The sequence below is a fragment of the Esox lucius genome, chromosome 14 (assembly GCF_011004845.1).
Source record: "Esox lucius isolate fEsoLuc1 chromosome 14, fEsoLuc1.pri, whole genome shotgun sequence".
NCBI lineage: Eukaryota > Metazoa > Chordata > Actinopteri > Esociformes > Esocidae > Esox > Esox lucius.
Genome location: NC_047582.1, coordinates 33,065,867 through 33,078,192, shown reverse-complemented (window position 1 = coordinate 33,078,192; position 12,326 = coordinate 33,065,867). Strand labels below are relative to the sequence as shown.

The 12,326-nt window shown below is 45.3% G+C and overlaps 1 protein-coding gene across 3 annotated transcripts in view; it reads left to right on the top strand.

Moving 5' to 3' along the window:
• lpgat1 (lysophosphatidylglycerol acyltransferase 1) overlaps window positions 1-3,722 on the top strand; it is a 34,159-nt gene extending 30,437 nt beyond the window's left edge. For all 3 annotated transcript variants that reach the window (XM_020053755.3, XM_010878424.5, XM_010878425.4), the window contains exons 7-8: window positions 1,863-1,969; window positions 2,318-3,722. In XM_020053755.3, the coding sequence (XP_019909314.1) occupies window positions 1,863-1,969; window positions 2,318-2,469 (259 nt within the window). In that variant the 3' untranslated portion in view covers window positions 2,470-3,722. The remainder of the gene's footprint in view (window positions 1-1,862; window positions 1,970-2,317) is intronic.
• Window positions 3,723-12,326: the final 8,604 nt, after the last annotated feature.

Here is a 12,326-nt window from a genome sequence, read left to right as displayed (position 1 = left end):
GTGTCAGCCTCAAAGCCTTCTCTACACACACACACACACGCCTCGCGTTGCTCTCCCTCACACACACGCCTCGCGTTGCTCTCCCTCACACACACGCCTCGCGTTGCTCTCCCTCACACACACGCCTCGCGTTGCTCTCCCTCACACAGGACCAACGAACATCTGTGTTTGGAAGCTGGCGTTGTGCGTCTTAATAGGGTTGCCTGTGTCTATAGGGAACGCGGGCGTCTCGTTTCTCATTGGACAAATTCGTGTGGCACCTGAGAAACTTTACCTTCCTGCTGAGCAGCGCACCGGTGTCTTCCTGTCCTGCAGACGGGGGGAAATGGCTATGAGTGTGGCAGAATAAGATTGTCCCTGGGAGGAAACGGGCTCATCTCAACTCAGCCCAAAGGTGGTCCTTGCTTGTCCTGTGATCCAACGCTATGTGAACCTGATGTCACTACAAAGGGAAAAAAAACTAAAAGAAAAATTGTCCCTGCAGGGTTTTTTTTTTGTTGCAATTTCTGGCTCAGAGGTAGGATTTAGGTTAAAACCCTGAAATTGGGCATAGTGTTAAAATTGGGGGTTCCTTAAAAAAGGTTTAGGCAGATTGTCTGGGATGGTCCCCACAAGGATATAAAACAAGCGTGTGTGTATATGTGAAGCAGCCTGCTGGGGCCACCTGCTGGCCAAGATGGGAACAGCACATGGTATCATTGACCCCTGTCATAGTTCAAGGCAGGGTGTAACCCAGAACGTGATCCACTTGAACAACCTTCCAATGGTAATTACTAGTCGTAAACCTGTCTATCGTCACTGACCTTTGATGTCCCCTATGAGGACAATACTTCCAGCAGCATTTCTGGCAGTTAAATACCATGGCAAAACAAGCATCATGAATCATTTATAAGCATGATAGCTGTTATTTTAGTTTATGGTTGGTTCAGCTGGTTGGCCGTTAGCCAGTTGCTGTTACCTGAAAGGACATGAACTGGTATTTACAGCTTACCACCTTCCCTATTGGCCACGGCGGAAGCGTTAGTGCTCATATCTCCACCAGTATAGTAGTGGGTGAATATGCACTAATATAACCACACCTAGTTATGTACTACTTCAAATTTCTCAACAGTAAGATTTGTGTTTGGTGGTTCCATGGAACCGAACGTTCTCCTATCAGCTTGTTTTGGCCGACGGGCTGAAGTCGGCCTTCTAATGCCACCGTTTTGTTTAAGGCTGATTCTGCAGCCGGCCTGTGACAACAGAGCTGACTGATGCAAAAACAAATCTAATAAACTCAGCACTAAGACAAGCAACCAGTGTTTCTTAGCCCAGATAAAGTGATCGTTTTTTTCCCCCTTCTAATAGGAGCAGGTGAGATATAGCCTGGTCGCAGATCTGTTTGTGCTGACTTACCAGCTTTGCCCTGACAGCACAAACCAGAGCTGGGCAGGTTTGGTGAGGTGGCTGGGCCTGCTGTTTCTGCAGCTCTGAGGAGGCGGACGTTTGATTTTCTCAGCACAACTGTCTCCTTGTCACAGTGATTAGCCGGCCTGCTAATGAAGTCTCCCAAAAAAGCTGTGCCTTGTACTGCTAATGCATACACACGCACACACACACACTAACCGACATAGGTGTCAGTTCCCTTCCTTCTGTTCTCTGTGGTAGAAAGCCAGGACACACCCTCCATTTAGGATGCTGCCTTCCAGACCGATCGATGCTGCCAACCTTCAGAAAATACTCATCTCCTCTGTTTCTCTGTCTCTCTCACTTTGTCTCTCATTCAGAAGCGCTTATTGCCATGCAAAGTATAGCCATATATTGTGCTTTGCCAAAGCAGTTGTGTAGGGAATAATGATATGATGTGTGTCTTCTCTTCCCAGGGTTTATCCCATCAAGGAAGTTCCCTTGGAGACCAAGCCACTGACTGATTGGCTGTACCACAGGTTTGTGGAGAAGGAGGATCTACTTGCCCACTTCTACCAAACAGGTCTGGATTCACCCCCCCTCCCCCCGTTCCTTTTGTCCCCTTGTTCTGGTTCCGCCTTCCATTCATGCTCCGCCTCTCGTCCTGTGTAGGTGATTTCGCACTGAACCTTAGCCCAGGGCTAAGTAAGTGTTCACTTCTGCACATTTTTAGTGCACTAGACTTAGCCCGGGGCTAGCTGGCCACACCGTGGTGTAGGGTTAGCCCCGACTTCAGAGGCTAATTACTGAATACCCTGTGTGAAACGGGGTCAAAGGATAATGTTTTGTGTGTCTCTCAGGCCTCTTCACAGAGGAGTGACTGTCTCGTGTGTCTGTATCTCAGTGTGTTCCTTCCTGTTCCCCCTTACAGGAGCCTTCCCCCCACCAAAAGGTCAAAAAGAGGCCGTCTCCCGGCCGATGACCCTGAACCACGTCCAGCTGTGTGTCATCCAGTTCCTGGCCTTTGCCTCAGCCTACATGTGGTACAGTGTTCTGCAGTACCTCTACTGCTGTCTGTTCTGAGCGCACTGAGGTGGTTCTGTACGAGTGGACCGGACCCTATTGGCACTGCTCCTAGATCCGTCGAGGGCGTGTCCTCCCCGACGCTGCCCCACCCCCCTGCGATGGATGAATTTACATTTTGCAAAAAGCGCGAGGGACTGGAAACAAACACTATGTTGAAGGCTACTTTCCCCCCTGGATACCTGAACACACACGCAGGCACACAGAGGCAATTCACTGACCCATACATACAAACATGAATCACGTTTACACACTCCTTGGATACACACATGCCAATCTTGCTGATGGGTCTCATTTCTCACGTACACTCCCAGACACACATTTTTGTTTACACACGTCTTCAAACTGAACACACACGCGCACACACATGGACAAGGAGGCGGCTCAGGGCTAAAACGGGCGTTGTCCTCAAGTTGACTCTCCCTGGTCTTCAGGAGTCGTTTTAGAGTGTGTGTTCTCCTTCAGCCCTCCTCCTGCTGGCCCTCCCCTAAGACCTGCTGATTGGGCAGAGTGTTCCCTGTCAGAGGCTACCAGGTCTGTCTCCTGTCCGCTGGCCTTCATTGCACTAAAAGGATCCATAACACCCCCGACCTTCCTACTCCAGGAAATGTTCCTGAATGGTAGCTGTTGTTTTTATTTTATTTGTTATTTTTATTTGCTCCCCCCTCGCCGCCGCCCCCCACCCCCAACAATGGCCATTCCATTCATTATTGTTGTCGATGTGGTCACTGTCTGTCAATGTTGTTGTCTTGGAAACGTTGCTCTGTGTCGGTTTACTGGACGGTTCACCTGACTGAAGAGGATACTCTTGTTTACACTGGCAACCCCCCCCCCCCCCACCTGACGGGGCGCTGGCAACGAGGGCTGTCTTTAGTTTGGACTGTTTCCATAATGTTGGGGCGAAGAGCGGTGGTTCTGGAACCAGGACCGGGATGGAGGGCTGGGGAAGGAGAAGTGCCCAAGCGCTGATGACGGAACACTGATGGCACATTGGGAGACCGCTGATCCAGTACAGCCACCCTCCTGGCCCCTCCCCCCCGGGGAAACACAAAGAACTCTTTCAACACGGACGGCGATGACGCAGGTTCCCAACAGCCCTCTCCACCTCTTGCCCTCACTTATACACACACACGCACACACAGGGCTGTGGGGCAGCTACACTGAGCGGAGTGGATCTCTGACCATATAGGATCGCCTCGGCAAGCCAAATGGAGGGCGGCGGACAAAGCTGACCCCAACCCCCCCTCCCACCCCCCCCACCCCCCCCGGCCGCGTTGAACTCCATAGTTTTACAAATATTTAAGCCATATGCTTAGTGTCAAGGCTGAGGAATGACATGAGACGGAGATAATTTTTATAGATGGAGCCACCCAACGATCTGCATTCTGAAGCTGAGACGAACTCGTAGGTGTCATTACTGTAAATTTACAGCATAACCTGCCTGAGTGTGGTCGTCCCCCCTTTCCCCTCTTTTTAATATATATATATATATATATATATAAAAATATATATATATATATAATTGATGTCGTGCTGCTCCTCGATATCGGAGTTGCCGCGGCAAATCACTGTTAGTGGTCAGAATTTAATTTTTTTAATTACTTGAACTGTTGTCCTCACGTCATTGGGTATGTTTAGTCTTGTACATAACAAAGCTGAGGAGGAAGTTCATTGTTGTGACTGCAACTGATGGTATCGCTCTCCTGGTCCCTACTATTTCTGTATTGTTTTTAGTTTCCAAATATCATGAATGTCAAAAAAAAAAAAAAAAAAAAAAGAAAGCAAAAGGGTTTCGAGACCTGTCACTTGTCAGTGTTACCTTCTTCTTGTCACCTTTCGGTTGGACCTTTGACCTCAACGTCGTTATTCATGTTTGCTTCGTACCCCCGGTGTGCTTGCTGCACGGCCTGTCCTATGTGACCCCGTTGGGACACTTCAGAAAAGCTTCCTGTCTGTTTTGCCTTTGCTGGTGTAAATCACTGATCTGAAGTGGATGGATTGGTGGATGGGACAGGGTGTTTATCTGGCTTAAACCTATCCCAATATGTGCTTACCAGCGCAAAACCAAGAATGAAGGATGCCTTTCTCACGTATCACCAATTAGGGCCACTTAAGCGGGATATAATATTTAAGTATACTTCTATATAAATAGGGAACATTTAAACACATTTTGTATACATTTCATGTACAGTGGGGAGAACAAGTATTTGATACACTGCCAATTTTGCAGGTTTTCCTACTTACAAAGCATGTAGAGGTCTGTAATATTTATCATAGGTACACTTCTACTGTGAGAGATGGAATCTAAAACAAAAATCCAGAAAATCACATTGTATTATTTTTAAATAATTAGCTTTTTATTGCATGACATAAGTATTTGATCACCAACAACCAGTAAGAATTCTGTCTCTCACAGTTTTTCTTTTAGAAGCCCTCCTGTTTTCCACTCATTACCTGTATTAACTGCACCTGTTTGAACTCGTTACCTGTATAAAAGACACCTGTCCACACAATCAAACAGACTCCATCCTCTCCACAATGGCCAAAACCAGAGAGCTGTGTAACGACATCAGGGATAAAATTGTAGACCTGCACAAGGCTGGGATGGGCTACAGGATAATAGCTACAGGACAATAGCTTGGTGAGAAGGCAACAACTGTTGGCGCAATTATTAGAAAATGGAAGAAGTTCAAGATGACGGTCAATCTCCCTCGGTCTGGGGCTCCATGCAAGATCTCACCTTGTGGGGCATCAATGATCATGAGGTAGGTGAGGGATCAGCCCAGAACTACATGGCAGGACCTGGTCAATGACCTGAAGAGAGCTGGGACCACAGTCTCAAAGAAAACCATTAGTAACACACTATGCCGTGATGGATTAAAATCCTGCAGCGCACGCAAGGTCCCCCTGCTCAAGCCAGCGCATGTCCAGGCCCGTCTGAAGTTTGCCAATGACCATCTGGATGATCCAGAGGAGGAATGGGACAAGGTCATGTGGTCTGATGAGACAAAAATAGAGCCTTTTGGTCTAAACTCCACTGGCCATGTTTGGAGGAAGAAGGATGAGTACAACCCCAAGAACGCCATCCCAACCGTGAAGCATGTTGGGACAGGACGACTGCACCGTATTGAGAGGAGGATGGATGGGGCCATGTATCGCGAGATCTTGGCCAACAACCTCCTTCCTTCTGTAAGAGCATTGAAGATGGGTAGTGGCTGGGTCTTCCAGTATGACAACGACCTGAAACGCACAGCCAGGGCAACTAAGGAGTGGCTCCGTAAGAAGCATAAGGTCCTGGAGTGGCCTAGCCAGTCTCCAGACCTGAACCCAATAGAAAATCTTTGGAGGGAGCTGAAAGTCCATATTGCCCAGCGACAGCACAGAAACCTGAAGGATACGGAGAAGGTCTGTATGGAGGAGTGGGCCAAAATCTCTGCTGCAGTGTGTGCAAACTTGGTCAAGAACCACAGGAAACGTATGATCTCTGTATGATTTTTAAGTCATTAATTTGCATTTTATTGCATGACATACGTTTTTGATCAGAAAAGCAGAACTTAATATTTGGTACAGAAACTTTTTGTTTGCAAGTACAATGTGATTTTCTGGATTTTTGTTTTTGATTCCGTCACTCACAGTTGAAGTGTACCTATGATAGAAATTACAGACTTCTACATGCTTTGTAAGTGGGAAAACCTGCAAAATCGGCAGTGTATCAAATACTTGTTCTCCCCACTGTATACTAATTTACTATAAAAAAAATGTACATCTAAAATATATGGTCAAAAGAAATGTGTATTTAAAATAAATGCTTAATAAAGCATTCAAGTTTACATTAAAACTATTAAAGTATGTTTAAATATAAATATTCCACTTGGACAGGTTTGATCCAGTTTGTAACCTCTCCATTTAGGAACTGGCAGTTTTTCCGGTTTTAGAGTTAAAAACCATTTGATTGGTGTGCGCGCAATGGCAAATTATAGGGCCGAGAGAAGATATTGCCATTTTACTGATCTCTGTCTAGTACAGGGTTCTCCAAACTTCTGCTTGAGCCTCTGCGGATGCACCCCCCCCATCCCCCCCCCCCCCCCCGCTAAACTGGCCCAGTTTTTCATTTTTCCCCCTAAACTGGCACCAACTGATTCAGTTAGTCAGAGGACTGAAGATAAGTTGACTAAGTGTTAGACTAACTGAGATGTCTGAGGTTGCCCGAGTAAGGTAACCATGATCTTGTCCATTTATATTGTAAGGGGGTACCAAGTAGGTGTCCAAAGCCAGGACATCATGTTTCCTTTATATGGAAGAAAAAAGGGAGAATTCACTCTTAATGTTGGAGGGGCCAGCAATGATGCAGTTATCTTCATTTTAGTTACGGTGTTTTTTAACGTAAAAGATCCCCATATGCTGCCCCTGCGGTGCGGTGCGGTGCGGTGCGGTGCGGGGTCTGGCACTGACACGCCGGAGTCCTGAGGTTTTAGTCCCTCACGCTGACCTTTGACCCACGTTCTTCTCTTCTTTTTAAAACGTTTCTCTTCAATAAAAAAAATAAGCTACGAAACAATTGGGAAGTGGAGGGACTTTATATATACATATAATAAACACTTTATATAAAATCACAGTCTAAGAAATTCAAACTGAATTAATGTTTTTGTCCTGATTCGGATTTATGGCTGTGGAAATACTGCAAGCAGCGGCTGTGTATGAAATGCTGGTTGGTTTGGAAGATAAAGGGCCCATTTGAAGGGCCAAACATTTTTGTAATCTTCCTGCCTGTCCCTTGAGATTCCCCTTCAATGTGAGAGTGACATAAAAATTAAGCTTAATCTATTTTTTTTTTATTTTTTTTTACTGTCACTGCAAAGAAAGCAGGTAAAACCAATTGTTTTCTTATACATGGTTTTAGGAAAGAAAAAATGTTATGGAATTTTAACAAACAATACTAGAAACGGTCTGTAATTTTCCATTTTGTACTCCTCCCTGTCCTCCTAGCTACACAGCCATTTTACAACACAAAGAACTTGTGCTGGAATAAAACAGATGGTCATAAAGATGGTGAAAGATTGTCGTTTCTTCTCTGCCTTGTATACAACACAGGTGTTGGTCATTGAAATGACTGACGCCTGCTTGAGTCTTAAATTTGTTTATAAAGTACATCCCCTTTTTTAATGGAGACATTTTGTCACTGATAAAGGTGAATAACAGAATGTGGGACCTGCTGTAACAAAGACCCATGTCAGGATTTGCAGAGAAGAAAAATCTGCAGCTTATGTAAGTTCAGATGAAACGAGGCTAGAAGAAAACAGTTTCGTAAAGGAGCACAAACACTTGACCTTAACTTTTGATGTCATGGAGTAGTATCTACAGCTAAGCAACTTCCTACACAATAAGCTCTTATTTATAAACTGGTTTGTGGTGCTGTGATTGATAAATATTAACTTATTTTATATTGACTGAATGGCACGTTGCTACTTGCTGGTCTCCAGGTAACCAACACCCTTGTTTGCTTTTGTTAAAGCCTTTTGTTTAACCATGCCGTCTGTTGGCTGTGGAAAGCCAGTGGATTATGTTACAGATCCCCTTTTAGCTTTGAATGAAGGGTCAGATTCAGTGGACGTAGAACGGTTTCAAATGGGCAAGTGTCACAGGGAAATTCAGAAGTGTTTGGACACTGGCAAATGTCGTTCTTTATTCCTGCACATTGAATCTGAGATCATGAAATTGGGACTAAAGTGCAGATAAAGGCTTTAATTTCTGGATGTTCTTATATCAGAACCATTAAGAAAGGTTAGCGGTTCTTTTGTAAATGACCGTTATTGGACAACTGGCATCTTAACAGTTTCTAATTCGGCTGGTGTATTTGTTTGGCACTGGTGCATTGAAGTCAGTGTCTAGTCTTGATTCTAGGTCTGGCATTTGGTCTCTGCTGCTGATGTCTGATTACATGAAATCCAAAGAATTGTCAAGTCAAGCTGACCATTATGAGGCAGACAAATGGAAAGAAATCCAAGACATAATAAACTGTTGGTACATTACATTATAGGTGAGTTCAGAAAGGACTAACACTCTGGTTGATCCAGACCTCTACAGGGGCTGATCAAAGACAACCCGCCATGTTTTTTTTGCTTTTTTAACTGATACATCAGGAAGATTCCAGGAGGCGGTCATGGTATTATAATTTGAAATTATACTACAACTTAATTTACAAAGTGTTGGAAATAGATTGCCATCTCATTGTCATTTCACTAAAAAGTGATCCATGTCTCTCTGAATACTTCAGTAGCGGGGTCCAATGGAGTTCACGGGTCCTAGACACGTGTTCTGAGTTCCCCGTCTGTGATTTGATTGTGATGACTTGGTCCTGCACAGGGTTTCCGTAGTTGGCCAGACGGCCTTACCCAGCAGTATAAAAACATTAAGCTGACATGGCCTTTTTAAGCGACGGGGACACAGTAAGTGTTACACTGCTGATGCGTTGCCAAATTTAAGAAATTGCCCTTTGTGCATTCTGCCTTTACCTCAGCAGTACATGAGGAACCAAATGGCATTCATAACAATAAAAACCAACCTATTGCGCATCAGTCTGTGAGGGGGGGAGGAGGCGCTACTTCTACTAAATGCATTATTATTTGAGGAGAAGAACATTTTCACCATTCCAAGATCTGCTCTCACTACAGCAGTGTTTCTCAACCTGCTCCTGGGCCCCTGCCCTGCATGTTTTAGATCTCTCCCTGCTCTGTCACACCTGATTCAAATGATGAGCTCATTATCAACTCCTTCATGAGCTACAACAGGTATGTGAGGGCAGGGAGAGATCTAAAACATGCAGGGGCAGGGGGGCGTCCAGGAGCAGGGTTGAGAAACACTGCACTACAGGATTATTTTTCATCCTTACTACAGGTTTACCATTTTTCCAAGGAATTACTAAGATGGTGGCATTCATGCGCCTAAACCACGTCGGGATTAGATCACAGCTCAGAAGCCTGGTGGCCACTTGTTAAGCTGAGATGTAATAAAATGTTACATCATGTATGATAATGAGCGAAGAACGAGAGAGAGGGCAGCCTGTCGTGTCATCGCCATGGCAGCTGGAGTGATGGGGGAGGGGGAGTTAGGGGGCGGGGTCAAGGCGTGAGCCCCATGGCTTCAGGCAGCCAATGAGGAATCTGAGCTGAGGCACCGGGAAGTGGGCTGGAAAATGGGATTAAATGTGCACACCAGAGCTTTATGTCCTCACCAACCAGATGAGAGGATGGCTCTGACCCGGGGTCTGGTTCCTTCACGACAAGTCAGCTGTGTGGTCCTGGGTAACTCACTTGATTAGAGCATGGCGATTGCAATACCAGGTTTTTGGGTTTGATTCCAATGAGCGCTCCACCACTGTGCTCTGAATAAAATGTTACACTTATGTACACACAAATCCATTCTCAGGGCCTTGAAAGGAAAGAGGCTGTGCTGAATGAATCATAATAGTCAACATTAACAACTCCAAACAGTATTCTCTGAAAACAGGGTTATTTTCTGTATGTGTACCTATAGAGGACTTCTCATCTTGGATGTGGTATGAACAAACATTTGTTGAAACCACAGATAATTGAACAGTTTAATATCTATGGTTGAAACATGTATGTTGTGTGTAATAAACCGGGTGCTTTAAATCCAGAATGCTGATTGGCTGACAGCTGACAAACGACACAGTAAACCACGGATGTGACATCATATTACTTTTTTCACATCATCCCAACAGGTTTATGAAAGTAATAAGGCACTTTGGTGGGTTGTGGTGTATTGTATTGCCGATACACCAAGGCTAATCGCAGTGTCATGCATATGAACTGCTTTTATCCTCGGTTTATTGGCAATATGCCACACCCCCTCAAACTATATTGTATTATCGTAAGGCTGTGCCTATTATCAGCCCTTTCCCCTGTAGTATTTGCATGTTCTAAGGGCCACCTCATGCCTTAAAGCTGTACCGAGCAATGACAGCACCATGACCCGTGCAGGTAAACTACTCCATAGTTTTGCTCAGAGAATGTCTGCAGTTTCAGATACACTATATCACAAGCATGGCCCCACCTGGCACCGTCTTTCCCCGCACGGCAACCCTGGTCCGGCTGATGAACGGTGTGCTCCGTGGCTGCTCCGCTCGAGTCAGCAAACACTAAAACTTGTCGCTGTGGCGCGGCAAGGCCAGGGTGGTCGGCGCGTAGAACAGAAATAGCCCCGAAGTGCCCGAGGAGAAGCGGTCAGATGAATGTCACAGCCGAGTAGTAACGTTTCAGCAACTGGCTTCAGCCGAATGCCGTTCGTCTGCCCCCCCCCACGTAGGTCTCGGGTCGACAGGTGACCTCTGAGACCAAGGACTCCTTCAGATAGTGACGTAAGCAAGTGAAACACAAACCTGCGTTAACGCGGAATGTTTCACAATGCTGTTGTGACACCAGATTCACTAATCAAGGGCTTGATGATTAGCTGACAAGACTAGGGCCCTGTTGAGGATATTAAATGACGGTGGGTGAGAATGGATAGCGGCAACCTCACTGATGGATAATGTAACTTTACAGCAGGGGTCTCAAACTGGTTCCACGGAGGTCCATGTGTCTGCAGGTTTTTGGGTTTTCCTTTAAGTTGGTTCCAAGTTCAGACCTAAACAACCAGGTGGGGGTAGAAACGAACCAATTAGTGACCTAATTAGTCAATTAAGTACAAGGTGAGAGAGAGAACCTGCAGACACTCGGCCCTCCGTGGAACCGGTTTGAGACCTCTGCTTTACAGGAAATTAATAATGTGACTTAACTGATGAATAACGTGACTTCATTGATAGTGGGACATCACAAGCGGCTACGTCACCTCACCACGGATGGCTAACGACGTGTCGGTTGGATCTGGAATCCTGATAGGCTAGCCTGCATGGATAACAGCGCACCATGGAAACAACTCTAATGGCAATTACCTTTTTGAGGACTGGAACGTGCACAGGCATACTTGGAGTTAGATATTATTGCAGCACATTAGGCTTTTGTACGTAGCCTGTCAGAGAGTCTCAACTGAGCGAATGGTTGGAGATGTAATGACAAGGAGATTTCACATTCACAGTTGTGCTATTGTGGTGTTCATCTGGCATCATACAGAGGAAAACAAACTGAAGCAGGCAGGATTGAGAAACACTCATTCGGTTGTATGTTGCAAAATGTGTTGCTACCGCGTGTGCACTGTGAGGCGATATCCAGAAGGAGTGAGATGTTTCTGTATCTGGTGTCCAACCTCAACGGATGTAACAAGCTGTGCAGATTTCCAATCAAATATCATATCTTCCTTCCATCTAGCCTTGCTGGCCCACTCTACCTTACACCCAGTCAATTGATGGGGAAGGACAATGTCATGGTAGTCAGCAGACAACCTCCGTGACAATACAGACAGAAAAACAATGAGCCGTCTCTCGTTGTGGGGTATCTCTTTTTCTGTGGCCAGATTATAACATTTTGTTCCAGAACGTGGTCCTTGGTCAATGAGCTCAAATGCTAACATTGTCTAACACCGTTCACTTCTCTGGCATTGGTTGCAGGGTTATTGTCATATTCATGACTGTGGGGTCGGGAAGAGAACTGAACCTGGCTTGCACAGTGCTCTTTTGGCAAGCAGCAAATAATGTTTCAAGCCATTGAATCATATGTAATAACACCCAAGGAGATCTAGGGCTATCTGTATATTTAGTACACGAGGCTGGGAGGAATTATGAAGTTCACAATAAAATATTTTTATTAAGATTGAATATACCCTTGTGTTTTGTATTAATCAGTTCTACATTGTGTTCTATAATAATTGGCATAGATTGACATTGTATGCTTTAATACTGGAAG